General features: G+C 41.7%; 1 protein-coding gene across 3 annotated transcripts in view; it reads left to right on the top strand.

Annotated features, from left to right (window-relative positions):
* The window catches only part of LOC129825236 (potassium channel subfamily K member 2-like), a 53,382-nt gene extending 31,435 nt beyond the window's left edge, over positions 1-21,947 (top strand). For all 3 annotated transcript variants that reach the window (XM_055885158.1, XM_055885156.1, XM_055885157.1), the window contains one exon: positions 17,473-21,947. In XM_055885158.1, the coding sequence (XP_055741133.1) occupies positions 17,473-17,823 (351 nt within the window). In that variant the 3' untranslated portion in view covers positions 17,824-21,947. The remainder of the gene's footprint in view (positions 1-17,472) is intronic.
* The last annotated feature ends 2,409 nt before the right edge of the window (positions 21,948-24,356 follow it).

Genomic DNA, 24,356 nt, shown 5'->3' with positions numbered 1-24,356 from the left:
AAAATGTCAGTGAAGACACTTGCCAGTTGGTCAGCGCATGCTCGGAGTACACGTCCTGGTAATCCGTCAGACTCTGTGGCCTTGTGAATGTTGACCTGTTTAAAGGTCTTACTCACATCAGCTACGGATAGCGTAGCGTAGCTGGTAGGCTTGTGTCACTGGGCAGCTCTCGGCTGTGCTTCCCTTTGTAGTCTGTAATCGTTTGCAAGCCCTGCCACATTCGACGAGCATCGGAGCCATTGTAGTATGATTCAATCTTAGTCCTGTATTGATGCTTTTTGCCTGTTTGTTGGTTGTTCGTCGGAGGGCATAGTGGGATTTTTTATAAGCTTCCGGGTTAGAGTCCCGCTCCTTGAAAGCGGCAGCTCTACCTTTTAGCTCAGTGCGGATGTTGCCTGTAATCCATGGCTTCTGGTTGGGGTATGTACGTACGGTCACTGTGGGGATGATGTCATCGATGCACTTATTGATGAAGCCAGTGACTGATGTGGTGTAGCCCTCAATGCCATCGGAAGAATCCCGGAACATTTTCCAGTCTGTGCTAGCAAAATAGTCATGTAGCTTAGCATCTGCTTCATCTGACCACTTTCTTATTGACCGAGTCACTGGTGCTTCCTGCTTTAGTTTTTGCTTGTAAGCAGGAATCAGGAGGATAGAATTATGGTCAGATTTGTCAAATGGAGGTCGAGGGAGAGCTTTGTACGCGTCTCTGTGTGTGGAGTAAAGGTGGTCTAAAGTTTTTTCCCCTCTGGTTGCACTACCTCTTGACGCTAGGGGTCAGATTTTTTATTTTTTTTAAATAACGTCCCCAAGGTAAACGGACTATCTCTCAGGTCCAGATCGTAGAATATGCATATAATTTACAGATTAGGATAGAAAACCCTCCAAAGTTTCCAAAACTGTCAAAATATTGTCTGTGAGTATAACAAAACTGATTCTGCAGGCGAAAACCTGAGAAAATCTCATCCGGAAGTGATTATTATTATTTTTTTAATCATCTGTGTTTCCTGGCCCGTCTTTCTTCCATTTAAAGGGGTATCAACCAGATTACTTTTCCAATGGCTTCCTCAGGCTGTGACCAGGCTTTAGACATAGTTTCAGGCTTTTATTTTGAAAAATGAGAGAGATATTTAAAAACTAGTCAGGTGTCCTCTGATTAGTTCCTGCGAGCGAGAGGGGTAGCTCTCCATTTTCTTTTTCTCTCTTATTGAATAGCTTACGGTCCGGTTGAAATATTATCGATTATGTTTGTTAAAAACAACCTGAGGATTGATTATAAAAAACATTTGGCATGTTTCTACGACCATTGCGAATACTTTTTGGAATTTTCGTCGAACGGAACGAGGCTTTGGTTTTCTGAACATAACGCGCAACCCAAATGGCGTTTTTTTGTTATAAAAGTAATATTTATCGAACAAAAAGAACATTTGTTGTGTAACTGGGAGTCTCGTGAGTGCAAACATCCAAAGATTATCAAAGGTAAGCGATTCATTTTATTGCTTTTCTGACATTCGTGACCATGCTAATTTGGGGCTAGCTGTTGTAGCATTGATTGATACACTCACAAAAGCTTGGATTGCTTTCGCTGCAAAGCTTATTTTCAAAATCTGACACGATAGGTGGATTAACAACAGGCTAAACTGTGTTTTGGTATATTTCACTTGTGATTGCATGATTATAAATATTGTTAGTAATATTTAGCGGTTGTTTAGGAAAATGATCCCGCTAAAGGGATCTGTAGCGCAGAGAAGTTAACATGCTGGTAGAAATTAGGTAAAATGGATTTGAGTTTTTAAAGTCCCCGGCAACTGGGAGCACCACCTCTGGATGAGCATTTTCCTGTTTGCTTATGGCGGAATACAGCTCATTGAGTGTGGTTTTAGTTCCAGCATTGGTTAGTTGTGGTACATAGACAGCTACGAAAAATACAGATGAAAACTCTCTTGGTAAATAGTGTGGTCTACAGCTTATGATGAGATACTCTACTGTAAGACATCCTTAGATTTCGTGCACCAGCTGTTGTTTACAAATACACATAGACCGTCACCCCGTCTTACCAGAGGTTGCTGTTCTATACTGCCGAAAAAGCTTTAAACCAGCCAGCTGTATGTTATTCATGTCGTCATTCAGCCACGACTCGGTGAAACATAAGATATTACAGTTTTTTATGTCCCGTTGGTAGGATGTACGTGATCGTAGTACGTCTATTTAATTATCGATTGATTGTACGTTGGCTAATAGGACCGATGGTAAAGGTTGATTACCCTCTCGGCGACGGATCCTCACAAGGCAACCTGACCTTCGTCCACGATGCCTCCGTATCTTCCTTCTGTGAATGACGGGGATTAGGGTCTTGTTGGGTGTCTGAAATAAATCCTTCCCGTCTGTCTCGTTGAAGAAAAACTATTCCTCCAGTACGGGGTGAGTAATCGCTGTCCTGATATCCAGAAGCTCTTTTCGGTCATAAGACACAGTGGCAGAAACATTATGTACAAAACAATTTACATATAACGCAAAAAAAACATACACAATAGCACAATTGGTTACGGGGTTGTAAAACGGCAGCAATCTCCTTCGGCACCATTCTCTATTAATGTTTTAGACGCGTTAAATGTAAATGTTGCAGGAACATTCATGTGTCAAATCAAATCAAATTTTGTTGGTCACATACACATATTTAGCAAATGTTATTGTGGGTGTAGCTAAATGCTCCAACGTTGCAGTAGTATCTAACAATTCACAATAATACACACAAATCTAAAAGTAAAAGAATGTATAAATATTAGATCGAGCAATGATCTAAAATACAGTAGAATAGAATACAGTATATACATGAGATGAGTAAAGCAGTATGTAAACATTATTTAAACATTATGAAAGTGACTAGGGTTCCATTATTAAAGTGACCAGTGATTTCTATGTATATAGGGCAGCAGCCTCTAAGGTGCAGGGTTGCGTAACCGGGTGGAAGCTGGCTAGTGATGCTTCTTTAACAGTCTGATGGCCTTGAGATAGAAGCTGTTTTTCAGTCTCTCGGTCCCAGCTTTGATGCACCTGTACTGACCTTGCCTTCCGGATGATAACGGGGTGAACAGGCCGTGGCTCGGGTGTTTGATGTCCTTGATGATCTTGTTGGCCTTCCTGTGACATTGGGTGCTGGAGGTGTCCTGGAGGGCAGGTAGTTTGTACCCAGTGATGTGTTGGGCAAACCGCACCACCCTCTGGAGAGCCCTGCAGTTGAGGACTGTGCAGTTGACGTACCAGGTGGTGATACAGCCCGATAAGATGCTCTCAATTGTGGGTTTTAGGGACCAAGCCAAATTCAGCTTCCTGAGGTTGAAGAGGCACTGTTGCGCCTTCTTCACCACACTGTCTGTGTGGGTGGACCATTTCAGATCGTCAGTGATGTGTATGCAGAGGAACTTGAAGTGTTCCACCTTCTCCACTGCGGTCCGATCAATGTGGATAGGGGCGTGCTCCCTCTGCTGTTTCCTGAAGTCCACGATCAGCTCCCTTGTTTTGTTGACATTGAGTGAGAGTTTATATTCCCGGCACCACTCTCTCTTGTTGGTAATCAGGCCTACTACTGTTGTGTGGTCTGCAAACTTGATGATTGAGTTGGAGGCATGTGTGGCCACGCTGCGCATGCACCCTTGTGGGACCCCCGAGTTGAGGATCAGAGAAGTGTAGTTGTTGTTTCCTACCTTCACCACCTGAGCGCGGCCCGTCAGGAAGTGCAGGACCCAGTTGCACAGGGCCGGGTTCAGACCCAGAGCCCCGAGCTTAATGATGAGCTTGGAGGGTACTATAGTGTTGAATGCTGATAGTCTGGGGTGGAAGCCTTGCGAGGTTTAACATGCTTAAATGACTCACTCACATCGGCCACGGAGAGCCTACAGTCCTTGGTAGCGGGCGGCATCAGTGGCACTGTGTTATCCTGAAAGCGGGCGAAGAAGATGTTTAGCTTGTCCTGAAACAAGACGTCAGTGTCCACGATGTGGCTGATTTTCCCTTTGTAGTCCGTGATTGTCTGTAGACCCTGCCACACGTCTCATGTCTGAGCCATTGAATTGCGACTCCACTTTGTCTCTGTACTTACGTTTTGCCTGTTTTATTGCCTTACAGATGGAATAACTACACTGTTTGTATTTGGCCAAATTCCCAGTCATCTTGCCATGGTTAAATGTGGTGGTTTGCGTTTTCAGTTTTACGAGAAGGCTTCCATCTGTCCATGATTTCTGGTTTGGGTAGGTTTTAATAGTCAAAGTGGGTAGAACATCTCCTATACACTTAGTGATGAACTCAGTCACCGTATCCGTGTATTCGTCAATGTTATTCTCAGAGACTACATGGAACATATCCCAGTCCGTGTGATCAATACAATCTTGAAGCATGGATTTCGATTGGTCAGACCAGCATTGAATAGACCTTAGCACAGGTACTTCCTGTTTGAGTTTCTGCCTATAGGAAGGGAGGAGCAAAATGGAGTCGTGATCAGATTTGCCAAAGGGAGGGCGGGGGAGGGCCTTGTAGACATTTTGACAAGTTGAGTAGCAGTGGTCCAATGTTTTCCCAGCGCGAGTACTACAGTCAATGTGTTGGTAGAACTTCAGAAGCATTTTCCTCAAATTTATTTGTTAAAATTCCCAGCTACAATAAATGTGGCCTTGGGATATGTGGTTTCCAGTTTGCATAAAGTCCAGTGTAGTTCTTTGAGGGCCATCTTGGTAACGGCTTGAGAGGGAATATACACGGCTCTGACTACTGTGACTATAACCGAAGAGAATTCTCTTGGGAGGTAATGCAGTCGGCATCTGACTAAGCTATTCTAGGTCGGGTGAACAAAAGGACTTGAGTTTCTGTATGTTATCACACCATGAGTAGTTAATAATGAAACATACACCCCCACCTTTCTTCTTCCCGGAGAGTTCTTTATTCCTGTCTGCAGAATGTACTGAGAACCCAGCTAGCTGTATGGACGGATACAGTATATCCCGAGAGAGCCATGTTTCCATGAAACAGAGTATGTTACAATCCCTGATGTCTCTCTGGAGGGAGATCCTCGCCCTGAGCTCATCTACTTTATTATCCAGAGACTGAACATTAGCCAGTAATATACTCGGAAGTAGTGGATGGTGTGCACGCATCCTGAGTTGGACTCGAAATTCACTTCGAATACCTCTTCTCCGCCGGTGGTGTTTTGGAGCAGCCTCTGGAATAAGTTCAATTGCCCTGGGGGATACAAACAAAAGATCCACTTCAGGAAAGTCGTATTCCTGGTCATAATGTTTGTGAGTTACCACCACTCTGATATCCAAAAGTTAATTACGGCTGTATGTAATAACACAAAAAAAATCTGGGCTAATAATGTAAAAAATAACATACAAAAAACAAAACACTGCAAAGTTGCTTAGGAGCTAGAAGCAGAGCTGCCATATGTCGGCTTCATCTACACACTTTATTATCTATTTTTCTGTGGGTTAGGAGTATATTCCATCAACGTCCCATCAAACATACACAGACCATGATTGTAATTTTCTCAGAACAAAAGATATTAACAGAACTGAGATTTACTTCGAAGTGCAGTTACTCTATTGCTTACACCTATCAAGTTGTTTCAGTTCTACACAAGTGCCTAGGGAGGAGGGTTTCTTGACAGGGCCTAGCTATACTGGCCAATAAGGACATGCCCTAGAGATGTCCTTTATTCGGACAGTGGTTAGGGCATTCATCATTGGTGCTTGTGGTCTGGGTTCGAGAACTGCTAGGGAAGTCGTCCTCCTCTCACATTCTTAGCAATATATTAATGTCATTATTGCCGTTTGGAATTGCTTTTATCAGACATTTCGAATGTTCATATGGAAATATAATTTATGTTTATTGTAATTGTATAGATTTCTCCTTTTTCACGCATTTCTAGAACATTAGGTACCAGCTTTGTTTCTTTCTGCACGACCTCCAGATGCTTTTTCAGGTTTGATGTAGTGTTTCTGGACGAAGAGATCAATGCACCCTTTGCAGAGTTTGCATTTGACTAAAATTGTTGTTCTCTTTTTCCTCGATTAACTCAAATTAATGGGAGCATTTCCACAGGGAAAAGGGGTAACAACTGAGCTGCTATGTTTCTTTGATTTTCAGCTTTACGATAGCCAATTGTAAACAAGTTAGCCTACAGTATAAATTCCGTTAGCATGAGACAAGGCTTTAAAAAATGGGTTACTTGAAAACGTAACTAATAATATTACAATATCTCAGATGATGAGCAAATCCCTGATTTAGATTTTTTATTTTATTCATTGAATCAGACATTGTAGACTATTCTGAAACGGTGACCAACAGTGTTGTTGTCATGGAAGAAGTTGACAAAGTTTTGAAATCAGTGGAATGCCCGGTGGAAGCAGAGTATGAAAGCTAAGGACATGGAGGAAATGCTGCCGTTTGATTGCCAATATGTGGATGGAGTCGAAAAGAGAACACACAGAAGTCTGTTGTATAAAACACCTGTCTCTGGATTACATCTTCAAACTAAGGACAACAATGGCATCTGTGACAGAGGGAGAAACATTCATCCTTGTATACAGGTAAGAGAGTCTAGCTAGCTACATTTTCAGATATTATACATTTCTAATTTGGCAAGAAAGTCATTTTAATTGCAAGTTAAAGTGTACTGTTAGGAATAATATTACTACAAATCATACTAGCTATCTCAGAAATCCATTTGCATTGCTAGTTATAGCCTATGTTAGCTAGCTAGCTAACATTGAACCTAGTTGGTTAGCTTTCGCTACCTGCAGATTCATGCATGGTAATAGCGTTATAAATTATGGTTCATGTCCAAACAAAAGATTCCACTATGCAAGTAACTATTTCACTGTACCATTTACATCTTCTGTATCCTGTGCATGAGACAAAAAAAATGATTTTATTTGATATAGTGTGCGTTTACCAGAGATGTGAAGAACAATATGACCTGCACCAAGTCAAATTAGAATTTATGTCGATAGACGTAGTATAAACCAGCCTTTAGTCTAGAAATCTCTGGTTGTTTAATACACTACACCGTACTCACTCTGTTTAGCACATGGCCTCAGATGTGAATCCTTAAAGAGATGGGTGGGGATAAGGCATAAGACAGTGTGAACGATGCTGAATGGGTGTAGACAAAGACGAGCTCTCCAGTAGGTGTACCAAAACATGCAAGGTCCATTTTCTCAAAAGTGGGGTTACAAGTTTATCAACTTTCAAAGCAGAATTACTTTCCCATTGTTCCCCAACTGTAGTGTATGATATACCATTTTCTAGCTCTGAGTCTCTACTTTTATCCAATGTAAAAAACACTGTTTAAAATTATCTTGCTACTTAAGACTGACTAGAGCCGATCGGTCACATATTACGGTAATATATTAGTGTAAGTAATTATTACCCCAAACACTGGTCCCAAGTGATTCTGTTGCAATTTGTCTTTTTTTCCACATAAAAACTTGAAGATGGAACTGTGTTTTGTTTTGGTATAACTGGCATCATCATTCCTTATTAAATGTCAAATGTAAGAAAGTACAGACATACTACTGTAAATATACACATTCCTAATCATCTGAGAATATGGCAACCATGTTCTGAGTTTGTTTCTATCGGCAACAAATTAGGAATGTTACAAATAGAAATGCAATGACTAGAGCTGATGTTATTGCTTATAAGAGAAACATGTTTGTTCTACATGGTATATGTGGTGTGGATTTCAAAAAGACAACAGAGTTCACTTTGAGATGCTCTGTTACAGTTGAAGTCGGAAGTTTACATCCACCTTAGCCAAAAACATTTAAACACAGTTTTTCACAATTCCTGACATTTAATCCTAGTAAAAATTGTTTTAAGTCAGTTAGGATCACCACTTTATTTTAAGAATGTGAAATGTCATAGTATTAGTAGAGAGAATGATTTATTTCAGCTTTTATTTCTTTCATCACATTCCCAGTGGGTCAGAGGTTTACATACTCTCAATTAGTATTTGGTAGCATTGCCTTTAAATTGTTTCACTTGGCTCAAAAGTTTCGGGTAGCCTTCCACAAGCTTCCCACAATAAGTTGGGTGAATTTTGGCCCATTCCTCCTGACAGAGCTGGTGTAACTGAGTCAGGTCTTTAGGCCTCGATGCTTGCACACGCTTTTTCAGTTCTCCCCACAAATTGTCAATAGGATTGAGGTCAGGGCTTTGTGATGGCCACCCCAATACCTTGACTTTGTTGTCCATAAGCCATTTTGTAAGTATGCTTGGGGTCATTATCCATTTGGAAGACCCATTTGTGAACAAGCTTTAACTTCCTGGCTGATGCCTTGAGATGTTGCTTCAATATATCTACATAATTTTCCTCCCTCATGATGCCATCTATTTTGTGAAGTGCACCAGTCCCTCCTGCACCAAAGCACCCCCACAACATGATGCTGCCACCCCCGTGCTTCATGGTTGGGATGGTGTTCTTCGGCTTGCAAGCATCCCCCTTTTGTCCTCCAAACATAACGATGGTCATTATGGCCAAACAGTTCTATTTTTGTTTCATCAGACCAGAGGACATTAATCCAAAAAGTACGATCTTTGTCCCCATGTGCAGTTGCAAACCGTAGTCTGGCTTTTTTATGGCGGTTTTGGAGCAGTGGCTTCTTCCTTGCTGAGCGGCCTTTCAGGTTATGTCGATATAGGACTCGTTTTACTGTGGATATAGGTCATTTGCTGTTGTTCTGGGATTGAATTGCACTTTTCACACCAAAGTACGTTCATCTCTAGGAGACAGAAGGCGTCTCCTTCCTGAGCGGTATGACTGCTGCATGGTCCCATGGGGTTTATACTTGCGTACTATTGTTTGTACAGATGAACGTAGTACCTTCAGGTGTTTGGAAATTGCTCCCAAGGATGAACCAGACTTGTGGAGGTCTACAATTATTTTTCTGAGGTCTTGGCTGATTTCTTTTGAAATTGACTAAGGCTAATTGACATAATTTATCAGAAGCTTCTAAAGCCATGACATCATTTTCTGGAATTTTCCAAGCTGTTTAAAGGCACATTCAACTTAGTGTATGTAAACTTTTGACCCACTGGAATTATGATACAGTGAATTTGAAGTGAAATAATCTGTCTGTAAACAATTAGGCCATGTCAAGAATTAGGCCCTGTCAAGAACAAAACCTAACCCTTCCTGCCTAGGCACTGAAACAACCTAGATCTGAAACAACTTGATAGGTGTAAGCAATAGGGTGAATGCACTTTGAAGTAAATCTCAGCTTTGTTAAAAGTACACTCAAGAAAAAACATACTTATATCAGTGATTCAGGAGTATCATTAAAATAGGTTAAAATGCCCCTAGATTCGATTGAGACACATTGTTGCGTCAATCTAAGTTACATAACAAATAAATTCCCATCAAAAATTGTCAGTTTAAGCTAGAGATATGAGGTTTTTGCATTGGCTCCGTATCAATCCACCGCATCCGTCAGTGTCGTACTACCGCATCTGCGGTGAAAAGTGGCAGCTGGTTGAGAGAATGCCAAGCGTGTGCAAAGCTGTCGTCAAGGTTAAAGGTGGCTACTTTGAAGTATATCAAATATCAAATATATTTAGATTTGTTTAACACTTTTTTGGTTCCTACATGATTACATGTGTTATTTCATAGTTTTGATGTCTTTACTATTATACAATGTAGAAAACAGTAAAATAAAGAAATCCCTGGAATGAGTAGGCGTGTCCAAACTTTTGACTGGTACTTTAGGACAGGCACTTCAAAACCTTGATTCTTCTTATTTATTTTTTTACTGTCCTTTTTGCCATTTATGAATGTGTTATTATATGCCAAAATCAATATTTTATCAAAAAAAAAATTATAAAAAAAAATTATACGTAAAGGGGTCTTACAATTCAAAATCAAATAGCTAAATTATCCATAGTATGACCATCTTAAAACAATTCCATATGTCAGCTTAGCACCCCCCCAACATCTTAGACTCTAATTAATTTATATGCCCCACCCATATTTGACAACTATACAGAAAACCCTTAAATTGTTGAAATAAGTAAATCAAATCAATAAGAGAATAGTCAAATGAACTGATAAGTGACACAGACATGGTGGCATGGCAACAAGATCTGAATACTGTGCACCAAGATGTTGTGAGTTCAAATCCCAGATGAGGACATGAAGAATATTTACTGTGTAAATGACCATGCACAATATAATCATGTATCTCAAAGTGCATCACATATGTAAGTTGAAAACATTATGTTAAAAGCAGTATGAGTATCCCTTGCCAACAGGCAAAAATAGTTGTGAATGGATCAGTGGTTCACCAATCAGGGCCTTGATGGGCAACAGTAACAAGGTGTGATGTGTAATGAAACATGTTTTGTGGAGAACATTTCTTTGGGACCATCAGGCGGGTCCTGACAAATGATACACAAAAATGTTCTTGAAACGTGTATATAACATTACTATCTTACATTCTGATAACATAGCAACCATGTTCTGTGTATGTTTGGTGGGACGTTGATGGAATATTCTCCTAACCCTCAGAAAACTGGACACGAATGTTCTTGCAATGTAACATAAAACAAATCAATAACATTAATGTTGTATATTCTGAGAACATTGTAACCACGTTATAGATAAGTTCTGCTTGACATTAAGGCAATGTTCTGCTAACTTTAACACCAAAACATCCAAAGGTTTTTGCTAGCATACAATGTTCCCCATACTAACGAAAAATTGGTCTCTCAAACAATAGGGGAACATTACAAAATCATTCTCTCTCCCTAGAATTGTTAGCTGGAATGTAGCTGTGAATTCACCCAATCACAGCACAACAAGTTGTGACCATATATCAAATCCCCAAACAGGGTGAGGCAAAGTGTTTACTAGAGTATTCGACCACGACCTGGCATATTCAACACCGACCTAAAACGGATTACTTCAAAAATAAACCAACCTTTTAGATCAGATGTATAGTATATCTTCTTAGCCATTTTACACTGAGTGTACAAAACATTAGGAACACATTGCTAATATTGTGTTGCATCTCCTTATGCCCTCAAAACAGCCTCAATTCATCAGGGCATGGACTATAACAGTGGCAGGTAACCCTGTTCCTCGCGTGCCGTAGACACTGCAGAATTTTGGTCCAACTAGGGACAACACCTGACCAACTGAGTTAATTTATCAGTGATTACCTAAATTAAACACACCTGGTGTTCCAGGACAAAAACATGAAGTGGGGCTGCCTACCCCTGGACTACAAGATGTTGAAAGCGTTCCACAGGGATGCTGGCCCATATTGACTCCAATGCTTCCCACAGTTGTGTCAAGTTGTCTGGATGTCCTTTGGGTGGTGGACAATTCTTGATACACACAGGTAACTGTTGAGCGTGAAAAACCCAGCAGTGTTGCAGTTCTTGACACACTCAAACCAGTGCACCTACAACCATACACCGTTCAAAGTCACTTCAGTCTTTTGTCTTGCCCATTCAACCTCTGTATGGCAAACACACAATCCATGTCTAAATTGATTAAAAATAATTATTTACCCTGTCTCCTCCCCTTCATCTACACTAATTGAAGTGGATTTAACAGGTGACATCAATAAGGGATCATAGCATTCACCTGTATGTCATGGCATTCACCACCTACCCTCCTCCCTAGCAGTGTGCTTAATTCTACTTCAACCCCCTAGTTTACCCTTTAAACGTGGATGGATTTCCCTGATTAATTAAGTTGTAGCATGTATTTTTAAAGGATGATTAATACAGTTAAATTCCAATCGCAAATTAATCATGGGACATCTTACCGCTCTGTCATGTTCATTCGTTTAGCTTAAGTAGATGGAGAACACACACATGCAAGGGTCTGTAACACACACACACACACACACACAGAGAGAGAGAGACACACACTCACACACTCACACACAAACACAAGTGAACGCTGACAGGCACAAACCTCCTCCACATTAATCTCCATTCATTATCCGATATAAAAGTAAATCCCATTACAAAGGGAGAGATACTGTGTGTGACTCTGCCGTGTGAATACTTGCATCATTAGGAGTGTGAGTGTGAGCCCTTTTACATAGAAACCTATTACTGAGAGCGAGGGAGACAGTGAGAGAACAAGAGAGTGTGTGGCGGAGAAGTGAGAATGAGAGGGTAAGAGTGGGTAGTGAAGGAAGAGAGGGAGGAATGGAAATGTGGACAAAAGATGAAGAGGGTGAGGGAAGCAGAAGAGCACACATGCAGACTCACAAATCTTAGCTTGGGGGTCTTCGATCCAGTAGCCCAAGACAGCTCATCTCAGCTTATTGTATAAGAACATACCCTAGAGGTATTCATGCTATATTTTATGAAAATAATCAATAACTTCATCCCCCTTCTTCCATTTTTCCCCACTCTTTTTTTCTCTTCCTCTCTGTAACCATGAAAACGCCCTGCATCCCATTGTATCTTATAAAGCACGTTCTCGTGTAGTGAACGGATAGTTCTGGGTAGAAACTTCATTCAAAGGGGAAAAGGCAATCGGTCCCTTTTGTCAAAAGGATGTATATATATATCAGTGGAGGCTGCTGAGGTGAGAACGGCTCATAACAAGAGCAAATGGAATGGCATCAAACCATGTGTCAAACCAACGGTATCAAATATGGCGCAGGAGGAGATTAAGACATTTTACTTGCCCACAGCCGATTTTGTTTTTTTGTTTGCTTATTTGCGTTGTTTGTAACTTGTTTTTTAAACTTATTTTGTACATTATGTTGCCGCAACCATCTCTTATGAGCGAAAAAAAAACCTTCTAGACATCAGGACTGCGATTATTCACCACGGACTAGCAGAATCCTCTTTTTCCTTTCACGACTCTGACGAGCCCGACACGAAGGATACGCTGCTTCCTCGGTAACAGGCCCCGATCCCCGTGATCTGCGTGAAGAGGAGGCGGAGAAAGAGTGGCCGAAGGTCCGGCTGCCTTCTGAGAATTCGCAGGTGATCAAATAAACCCCCATTTCCCTCCATTCTGCTAGCAAACATGCAATCTTTGGACAATAACATTTACGAGTTTACGGGGAAGATTAAACTACCAACGGGACATTAAAAACTGTAACATCTTATGCTTCACGGAGTCGTGGCTGAACGACGACAACATCAACATACAACTGGCTGGTTATACAATGTACCGGCAGGATAGAACAGCGGGGTCTGGTAAGACAAGGGGCTGCGGTCTATGTATTTTTGAAAACAACAGCCGGTGCACGATAGGAAGTCTTGAGCTATTGCTAAGACAGCATTGAATGAGCTGTATTCCGCCATAAGCAAACAAGAAAACGCTCGCCCAGAGGCGGCACTATTAGTAGCTGGGGACTTTAATGCAGGGAAACTTAAATCCGTTTTACCAAATTTCTATCAGCATGTTAAATGTGCAACCAGAGGAATAATAACTCTGGACCACCTACACTCCACAAACAGAGACGCATACAAAGCTCTCCCTCGCCCTCCATTTGGCAAATCTGACCATAATTCTATCCTCCTGATTCCTGCTTAAAAATGTTTTTTTAAGCAGGAAGCACCAGTGACTGGATCAATAAAAGAGTGGTCAGATGAAGCAGATGCTAAGCTACAGGACTGTTTTGCTAGCACAGACTGGAATATGTTCCGGGATTCCTCCGATGGCATTGAGGAGAACACCACATCAGTCATTGGCTTCATCAATAAGTGCATCGATGACGTCGTCCCCACAATGACCGTTCGTATATACCCCAACCAGAAGCCATGGATTACAGGCAGCATCCTCACTGAGTTAAAGGCTAGAGCTGCCGCTTTCAAGGAGCAGGACTCTAACCCGGAAGCTTATAAGAAATTCCGCTATGCCCTCCAACGATCCATCAAACAGGCAAAGCATCAATACAGGACTAAGATCGAATCGTACTATACCGGCTCTGACGTTCGTCGGATGTGGCAGGGCTTGCAACCCATTACAGACTACAAGGAGAAGCACAGCCGAGAGCTGCCCAGTGACATGAGCCTACCAGACGAGCTAAACACATACATGAGAGCACCAGCTGTTTCGGAAGACAGTGTGATCACGCTCTCCGCAGTCGATGTATGTGAATAAGACCTTTAAACAGGTCAACATTCCCAAGGCCGCAGGGCCAGACGGATTACCAGGACGTGTGCTGCGGGCATGCGCTGATCAACTGGCAAGTGTCTTCACTGAGATTTTCAACCTCTCCCTGTCCGAGTCTGTAATACCAACATGTTTTAAGCAGACCCTCATAGTCCCTGTGCCCAAGAACACTAAGGTAACCTGCCTAAACGACTACTGACCCGTAGCACTCACATCTGTAGCCATGCAGTGCCTTGAAAGGCTGGTCATGGCTCACATCAATAGCATCATCCCGGAAACACTAGACCCACTCGAATTTGCATACCACCCCGAGAGATCCACAGATGATGCATTCTCCACAATGCCCTTTCCCACCTGGACAAAAAGGAACACCTATGTGAGAATGCTATTCATTGACTACAGCTCAGCGTTCAACATTATAGTGCCCTCAAAGCTCAGCAATAAGCTAAGGACCCTGGGACTAAACACCTCCCTCTGCAACTGGATCCTTGACTTCCTGACAGGCCGCCCCAGGTGGTAAGGGTAGGTAACAACACATCCGCCACACTGATCCACAACACAGGTGCCCCTCCGGGGTACGTGCTCAGTCCCCTCCTGTACTCCCTGTTCACTCATGACTGCACGGCCAGGTACCACTCCAACACCATCATTTAAATTTGCCGATGACACAACAGTGGTAGGCCTGATCAACGACAAGACAGTCTATAGGGAGGAGGTCAGAGACCTGGCCATGTGGTGCCAGGACAACAACCTCTCCCTCAACGTGATCAAAACAAAGAAGATGATTGTGGACTACAGGAAAAAGAGGACCGAGCATTGCCATTTCCATCGACGGGGCTGCAGTGTAGCAGGTTGAGAGCTTAAGTTCCTTGGTGTCCACATTACCAACAAACTATCATGGTCCAAGCACACCAAGACAGTTGTGAAGAGGGCACGACAAAACCTATTCCCCCTCAGGAGACTGAAAAGATTTGACATGGGTCCTCAGATCCTCAAAAGTTTCTACAGCTGCACCATCGAGAGCATCCTGACTGGTTGCATCACTGCCTGTCCGACCGCAAGGCACTACAGAGGGTAGTGCGAACAGCCCAGTACATCACTGGGGCCAAGTTTCCTGACATCCAGGACCTCTATACCAGGCGGTGTCAGAGGAAGGCCCTACAAATAGTCAATGACTCCAGCCACCCTAGTCATAGACTGTTCACTCTGCTACCGCACGGCAAGTGGTAGGGGAGCACCAAGTCTAGGTCCAAGATGCTTCTAAACAGCTTCTACCCCCAAGCAATAAGACTCCTGAACATCTAGTCAAATGGCTACCCAGCCCCCCCACCCCCCACCCCCTCTTTACACCACTCCTACTCTCTGTTGTCATCTTTAATAACTCTACCTACATGTACATACTACCTCACATAACCGGTGCCACCGCACATTCACTGTGTATCGGTACCCCCCTGTATATAGCCTCGCTGTTGTTATTTCACTGCTGCTCTTTAATTACTTGTTACTTTTATCTCTTAGTCTTATCTGTATTTTTTGAAACTACATTGTTGGTTAGGGGCTCGTAAGTAAGCATTTCACTGTAAGGTCTACACCTGTTGTATTCGGTGCATGTGAAATAATTAAATTTGATTCGATTTGACTAATTCCGCTCCAGCCATTACCACAAGCCCATCCTCCCCAATTAAGGTGCCACCAACCTCCTGTGATATATATATATACAGTACCAGTCAAAAGTTTGGACACACCTACTCATTCCAGGGTTTTTCTTTATTTTTACTATTTTCTAGATTGTTGATTAATAGTGAAGACATCAAAACTATGAAATAATACATAAGGAATCATGTAGGACCAAAAAAGTGTTAATCCTATCAAAATATATTTTATATTTGCGATTCTTCAAAGTAGCCACTCTTTGCCTTGATAACAGCTTTGCACACTCTTGGCATTCTCTCTAACAGCTTCATGGGGTAGTCATCTGGAATGCATTTCAAATAACAGGTGTGCCTTGCTAATTTTTGGAATTTCTTTCCTTCTTAATGCATTTGAGCCAATCAGTTGTGTTGTGACAAGGTAGAGGTGGTACACAGAATATAGCCCTATTTGGTAAAAGACCAAGTTCATATTACGGCAAGAACAGCTCAAATAAGCAGAGAAACGACAGTCCATCATTACTTTAAGACATGAAGGTCAGTATATCCAGAAAATGTTAAGAACTTTTAAAGTTTCTTCAAGTGCAGTCGCAACAACCGTCAAGCGCTATGATGAAACTGGCTCTCATGAGGACCGCCACAGGAAAGGAAGACCCAGAGTTACCTCTGCTGCAGAGGATAAGTTCATTAGAGTTACCATCTTCAGAAATTGCAGCCCAAATAAATGCTTCAGAGTTCAAGTAACAGATACATCTCAACATCAATTGTTCAGAGGAGACAGTGTGAATCATGCCTTTATGGTCGAATTCCTGCAAAGAAACCACTACTAAAGGACACCAATAATAAGAAGCGACTTGCTTGGGCCAAGAAACATGAGCAATGGATATTAGACGGGTGGAAATCTGTCCTTTTGATCTGATGAGTCCAAATTTGAGATTTTTGGTTCCAAACGCTGTGTCTTTGTGAGACGCAGAGTAGGTGACCGGATGATCTCTGCATGTGTGGTTCCCACTGTGAAGCATGGAGGAGGAGTTGTGATGGTGTGGGGGTGCTTTGCTGGTGACACTGTCGGTGATTTATTTAGAATTCAAGGTACACTTAACCAGCATGGCTACCATAGCATTCTGCAGCGATACGCCATCCCATCTGGTTTGTGTTTAGTGGGACTATCATTTGTTTTTCAACAGGATAATGACCCAACACACTGTGTAAGGGCTATTTGACCAAGAAGGAGAGTGAGGGGGTGCTGCATCAGATGACCTGGCCTCCACAATCACCCGACCTCAACCCAATTGAGATAGTTTGGGATGAGTTGGACCACAGTGAAAGAAAGAATTCCAAGAGTGTTCAAAGCTGTCATCAAGGAAAAGGGTGGCTACTTTGAAGAATGTAAAATCCAAAATGTATTTTGATTTGTTTAACACTTTTTTGGTTACTACCTGATTCCATATGTTTTATTTCATAATTTTGATGTCTTCACTATTATTCTACAATCTAGAAAATAGTAAAAATGAAGAAAAACCTTTGAATGAGTAGGTATGTCCAAACTTTTGACTGGTACTGTGTATATAAAGAGTATTTGAATAGGTCAAATACATCAGGAATTCTTGATGAATCTGGGGGAAATTATCCTCCCTCTCTATCTCTTTCTCTCTTTCTTTCTTTATCTTTCTGTAGGTAGGGGAGTTCCGGATCCACGCAGCAGAGTGGACGGCAAACGTGTCGGCTGAGTTCAAGGAGACGCGGCGTCGCCTGAGCGTAGACATCTCGAACAAGTTTGAGCGTGCCGCCTCCATTAAGCGTCGACTGTCCTCAGAGCTGGGCCTCAACCCCATCACCCAGGAGATGACCCCGGGCAGGAGGACGCTGTCCGTGAATCTGGGGCCAGGGGATGAGAGGGAGGCCTACCCCAACCTGGCTCTCTCCCTCACTCCTGTCCCTGGAGCCCTGGCCCGCAATGGCAGTGGACTCTACCTGAACGGACTCAGTCCGGACTACGCTGAGGTAGCCATCATAGAGAGCCTCTAGTGATGAGACACCGGGGTTGTGGAAGGAACATGGAGGTGAGACACATTTATGGTCATCAGTGGAGATCATTAAGTGAGACTAGCACACACATGCTTGTGTGTTCATGCTCACACTTGTATGTTCATGCTCACACTTGTGCTCATTGGTTAAGAGGCTGGTTGGAGAGACAGATAGACACTTCAAGCTGAGATCTCAGGCATACTGTAGGTGAGTTTTCAGACATACACACATGCACACACGCATGTTCGTCAAAGGTGATGAGATACAAACACACACTAGGCTGTGCAGTGATCGGTTGAGTGCTGTGAGGGAGAGAGACACTGGTCGATCATCACTTACAGTAGATCGATCATCACACACAAATACAAACACACACACTAATTGATGGAGCTTGTGGAGAGACACACTCTACCTGAATACACAGAGAGGCTCTGAAGTCTGCATCAGATGAAGAGGTTCTTCACTGTCCAACACTGTATCATCCAAGATGAAACGTTCTCTAAGGCCTTTTACCCAACAAGTGTTAGGTTCTCACCAGGAGGCAACAATAATCACCAAACTTACGAAGCATGAAGTTGATGTATTTCCAAGATTGTGTCTTTTTTCGTTTCAGTTGACACTTTTGTATGGTTCATGTATTCAGACTACTAGGACAGTATTTATTTAATGCCTTGCTTTCAGTAATGACACCGCTTACAGTTTTAAAGCAGAATGTTTGGATCATTTTTTTACCTTCAAGAAGGACATGCAGCTTTTTACCTAAGGAATATTCCAAGTGCCTTAAATATTGGAAGAACACTTTGAACAGTGTTTTGGATTGCCGGTGCATGTTGGACTGAGTCTTATCTATCTGGTTCGTTATCAAGTCTTAATTCTTACTTAAGCAATCCTTGAGAATATTTGTACATTATTTATGCGTCTTTTAGAGAACACAGCAACACATCAAGTAACAAGGAGAAGGTGCATGGAAGGATATGAACTTTGACCTTTTGAAGTGGAGATTTAACAGAAGACAAAGCATCCAAGCATATTTCCGATTGGAGCTGGACTGACTGGGATATTTCTGACCTCTCTGTCTGTGTGTGTCAACCATTTTGTCCCTGTTACTGTCCCATTGTCCCCTGCCTGCAATGGTGACTTTGTCATTCAGGCGCATTACTGATAGAATGTCACTCTCTTCCTCCTCCTCCTGTTCCCCTCCTCTCTCTTCATCCCTCCTCCTCTCCTCCCACTCATAGACAAACGTAGACACTCTATTTATCAAAGAGAGAAATGGTCCTACAGAAGCATATCAACCATTCACCTCTATGGTTGCCTTCAATAACTCTGTATCCCAACAACTGATCCATGTATGTGGAAATAGTAAGGTAAGATATGTATTTATATCAATGTTAAGTCCATCAAAAGCAGAAGTGATCTGCACACATAGTACAAAGACTCTAAGATTCTTCTTTTGCCATCTTTGGTTGGTTTTCTTAACGCAGCAGGGGGAGGGAGAGGGGGTGTTAAACACAGAGGTTTTGGCTAATGCTTCGTCATTTAGTCCCTCACTTGGTCTGCACATCACTATTTCTGGGGTTAAACAGAATACTCATCATAAAAAACCCTCTTCCTGTGTCCACCTGTGAGTAACAGTAGGCTATCTAAGCAAAGCTCGAGGAAGACAGGGCTTATATCATGGAGTTCCATATTGATGAATACTTCTTAATGGGTGGTGGATGTAGAAGGCAGATTAGGGAAATAGCTTGGTAGCCTCAAGGTTTAATCCGGCTTCTCTCCTCTGACAGGCTATTCATCATGTTGGATAGAAATATATTTGGGACATACATATATTGTATTTTCTTATACAAATCAGGCCCATTTTATGCATTTTACTCACTGTTTATTTTGATTGGGTATGTGGGTAATGGGCATGGTTATTGGCATGGTTATGGGCTTGGTTATGCAATGTGTTATAAGGCTGAGGGGAGACGCAATGAAAAAATGACTTGGATTGTTACTTAAATGAAGGGGGATGCAATGAAGAAATGACTTGGATTGTTACTTTAATGTGTCTTTAATGTGTCTAACTTTAATTATTTTTTCTGTGCTTTCTTATTTCCAATCACATTTTTAATGTCATATCTTGCCATAACATCACACATGTACCTCTCATGTGCATCATACAATACAGAACAAAGTGTCTTACAAATGCCCATTTCATCAAGAAACAGGTTTACATTCAATTTTTGAACAGAGTAACGGTTGTTAACTGAAAGTATGAATGTTTGAATGGTGAGAAAGCAGCCAGGTCACCTGTGATACAAATCAGTATTTGAAATCCATCCATTTTTTTATTTAACCTTTATTTAAGTAGGCAAGTCAGTTAAGAACAATTAAGAACACATTCTTATTTACAATGACGGCTTACACCAGCCAAACCCAGATGACGCTGGGCCAATTGTGCACCGCCCTATGGGACTCCCAATCACAGCCAGTTGTGATACAGCCTGGATTCAAACCAGGGTGTCTATAGTGACGCCTACTAGCACTGAGATGCAGCGCCTTAGACTGCTGCACCACTCGGGAGCCCATGTCTGCAGATTTCGGGAGATGACATGGAAACCGGGAATTAGGGGCAACAGTGAGGGCTGTAACCAAGTAGTTTTCGGGTTTGCTAGGGCATTGTGGACAGGGATGGTGGATGGGTGTAAGCAGCTGCCTCTAGTGCTAACGGTTGCATGTTTGAATCCAGCAATAGAAAGTTGTTTTTGAGATTTGGTATAGGCTTAAAACAAAAATCTATTTCATCCATCTGCTTCCAGTGCCAAAGGTTGCATATTAGAATCCAGAGATAGAAAGTAGTTTTGTAGATTTTTGTTTTAAACCTATCCGAAAACTTAACCCTTACCTTAACCATTCAGAGTTAATGCCTAACTTTAAGATTCCGGAGTTAATGCCTAAACGTAACCTTTAAACACTTCGAAATGTGACTTTTGGAACTACTTTGAATTTTGACGTTTGAGTAACATGGATGAACGTCTAATTCTGACGTGAAATTGTGAGAGCATGTTGGAGAAACAAATGTTTATTTACAGTACAAATCTGAGCAGGCATCATTGCCATCACGGCACTATTTTATGTGTACAGTATAGTATAAAAGTGAATCATGTGTTGCTGGGGGGGAAAGAAATCCAATGACAGGTTTATCCTGTTTCCAAGAAGTGTCAAGAAGTGTCCTAATACTCTTAAATGGTGTATTTTCCTTGTCTCCTTAGCATTCCTTTATGACCCCCGATGTCAAATGACTGCATAGGTTTTCTCCCATACCTATAATCTTCCATATCCTATCAAATCAAGTGATCATGACGAACAAGGAGACGAGGATACAGTAGAAAGCTATTTATTAGTATTGGGACAGTCCATTATCAGTGTGGTTATGAGGGAGAATGCTCACACAGCTCAGAGCAGAGGCCCATGGGAGTTTGCTCGTACGACTTCTGCCCGGGCTGTTGTATGATGGACAGGCACTGTAAGGAGTTCTGTCACCACCAGAGAAAAACTAGTGCATCACGTTATATAAGCATATCTACAGCCCACAGGGGGATTCAGAGTGAGAGAGAGAGTGAGAGAGAGAGTGTGTGTGTGTGTGTGTGTGTGTGTGTGTGTGTGTGTGTGTGTGTGTGTGTGTGTGTGTGTGTGTGTGTGTGTGTGTGTGTGTGTGTGTGTGTGTGTGTGTGTGTGTGTGTGTGTGTGTGTGTGTGTGTGTGTGCGTGTGTGCGTGTGTGCGTGCGTGTGTGCGTGCGCATACATGTAGTATATGTGATCATCACTAATCATTTCCCATCCCCCCCCTGAAGGATCGTGGTAGTGTCACATAATTTTTCAAGGGTAAAGACATGTCATGATCACGTCTGTGGTTTGCATCAATGTCCAGACTCAAGCATTTTGAAATTTTCTCAGCCTTTTATATAGAAATGGATATTGAGAGTCATTATGAATGTAAACATGCTCATGATCTAATATTGTGATGTATGTGTGCCCAGAAGCATTCAAGTTGTCTCGATGATTACAACGTATATCAAGAGAAAAGAACAGTTAGTTCTTTCATTTATTTCTAATAAACGGATGTGTATATAACACCATTTTGCATGTTATTTACTACTTCCAGTGTTTGTAAATGCATATATATTTCCAGCTGTGCTTTGCTTCCAATAAGAGGTTTGGACGACAATTTTTCCATTTATCATGAAATAAATAAAAAAGTCTATGTGTGAATTCTTCAGACCACGACAACCTTAAAGTATTTTTATATGAAGTACTCTCAAGATCAATGCTTTGTTCCTGCACAGAAAGCAACACTCAGAGCCAGAAGAATGCAATTAACAGGAGAAGGAAACTCAATGTGACTCAATGTACAGACTGACAGTATACTGTACCAAGCTTTCACTCTCTAGACCTTGACCAGACACAATACAATACATAAAAGGTTGTTATTGCAGATTGCTAGATGGCATTACGTAATGTCAGTTGTAAATGCAATAACTAATGCTTGTGATTCTAACCCCAGCTGGTTGTCCTTTGTTCTGTATAAATCCTTTCTGAAAATGGCCGTGCCTCAAAATGCAGAAGAACATAGACCCTACTGTAGCTTTGACCAAACTGCTATAAGCTTTAAGTCTCCCTCAGATATCATTGTGAGTGGGGAAGGCAATCATCAATAAGATTATGTAATTATTATCTAATGAAAGGTTTGGGTTTCTGAATCACAGGTGTGTGAAGCGGGAGAACATGTTCTATGTGACCTCACAGGTACAGTGTACAGAGCCTAATCATCCAATCATTGCATCAGAACAGTGAAAAAAAAGAACATTGCATTAGCAGAACACTTGAGATGTTCGTCCTGGCCCTGTCCACAGAGACAGGTCCAATCAGACACAGATGCTCAACCTCAGCTGCCTTACTGTACAGTATACAAATGTATAAAAAAAAAAAAAAAGCAGATACCTTATCTTCTTATGGCTGCATCCCGCTACCGGGATCGATATGACAACAGCCAGTGAACGTGCAGGGCGCCAAATTCAAGCAACAGAAATCTCATAATTAAAATTTCTCAAACATACATGTATCGGATATCATTTTAAAGGTAATCTTGTTGTTAATCCCACCAAAGTGTCCGATTTCAAATATGCTTTTCAGCGAAAGCACTACAAACGGTCATGTTAGGTCACCACAAAACCACAAAAAGGACAGCCATTTTTCCAGCGAAAGATAGCAGTCAGAAAAAGCAGAAATAGAGATAAAATTGATCACTAACCTTTGATTATCTTCATCAGATGACACTCATAGGACTTCATGTTACACAATACATGCATGTTTTGTTTGATAAAGTTCATATTTATAACAAAAAATTTGAGTTTACATTGGCGCGTTACATTCACTAGTTCCAAAAACATCAAGGAATTTTGCATAGCCACATTGTTTCAACAGAAATGCTCATCATAAATGTAGATGATAATACAAGTTATACACATGGAATTATAGATATACCTCTCCTTAATGCAACCGCTGTGTCAGATTTCAGAAAAACTTTACGGAAAAAGCAAATCATGCAATAATCTGAGACGGAGCTCAGAACAATAGCCAAATCAGCCGCCATGTTGGGGTCAACAGAAACCAGAAAATACATGATAAATGTTTCCTTACCTTTGATGCACTTCATCAGAATGCAGTCCTAGGAATCCCAGGTCTACAATAAATGCTTGATTTGTTCGATAATGTCCGTTATTTATGTCCAAATGGCTACTTTCGTTAGTGCCTTTGGTAAACAATTACAAAGTCACAAAGCGCCTCCACTATAACGTGACGAAATGTCCAAAAGTTCCGTAACAGTCAGTAGAAACATGTCAAACGATGTACTGAATCAATCTTTAGAATGTTGTTAACATACATCTTGAATAACATTCCAACCGGGCAGTTTACTATGGGCACCTCTGTGCACCTTTCATCCAAGCTACTCAATACTGCCCCTGCAGCCATAAGAAGTTATATACTGTAACTATTCAGACCATTTGCTATGAGACTCGAAATTAAACTAAGGTACATCTTGTTTCCGTTGATTATCCTTGAGATGTTTCAACAACTTGATTGGAGTTCACCTGTGGTAAATTCAAATGATAGGTGTATGACTTTCCAAATCATACCCAATCTATATAAGGTCCCACAGTTGACAGTGCATGTCAGAGCTCCGAGATAGGATTGTGTCAAGGCACATACCTGAGGAAAGGTACCAAATCATTTCTGCAGCATTGAAGGTCCCAAAGAACACAGTGGCCTCCATCATTCTTAAATGGAAGAAGTTTGGAAACACCAAGACTTTTCCTAGAGCTGGTCGCCCAGCCAAACTGAGCAATCGGGGGAGAAGGGCCTTGGTCAGGGAGGTGACCAAGAACCCAATGGTCTCTCTGACAGAGCTCCAGAGTTCCTCTGAATAGATGGGAGAACCTTCCAGAAGGATAAACAGCTCTGCAGCATTCTACCAATCAGAACTTTAT

Source organism: Salvelinus fontinalis, chromosome 27 (genome assembly GCF_029448725.1).
Source record: "Salvelinus fontinalis isolate EN_2023a chromosome 27, ASM2944872v1, whole genome shotgun sequence".
Taxonomy (NCBI): Eukaryota; Metazoa; Chordata; class Actinopteri; order Salmoniformes; family Salmonidae; genus Salvelinus; species Salvelinus fontinalis.
This window is presented reverse-complemented; position numbering and strand designations above follow the sequence as displayed.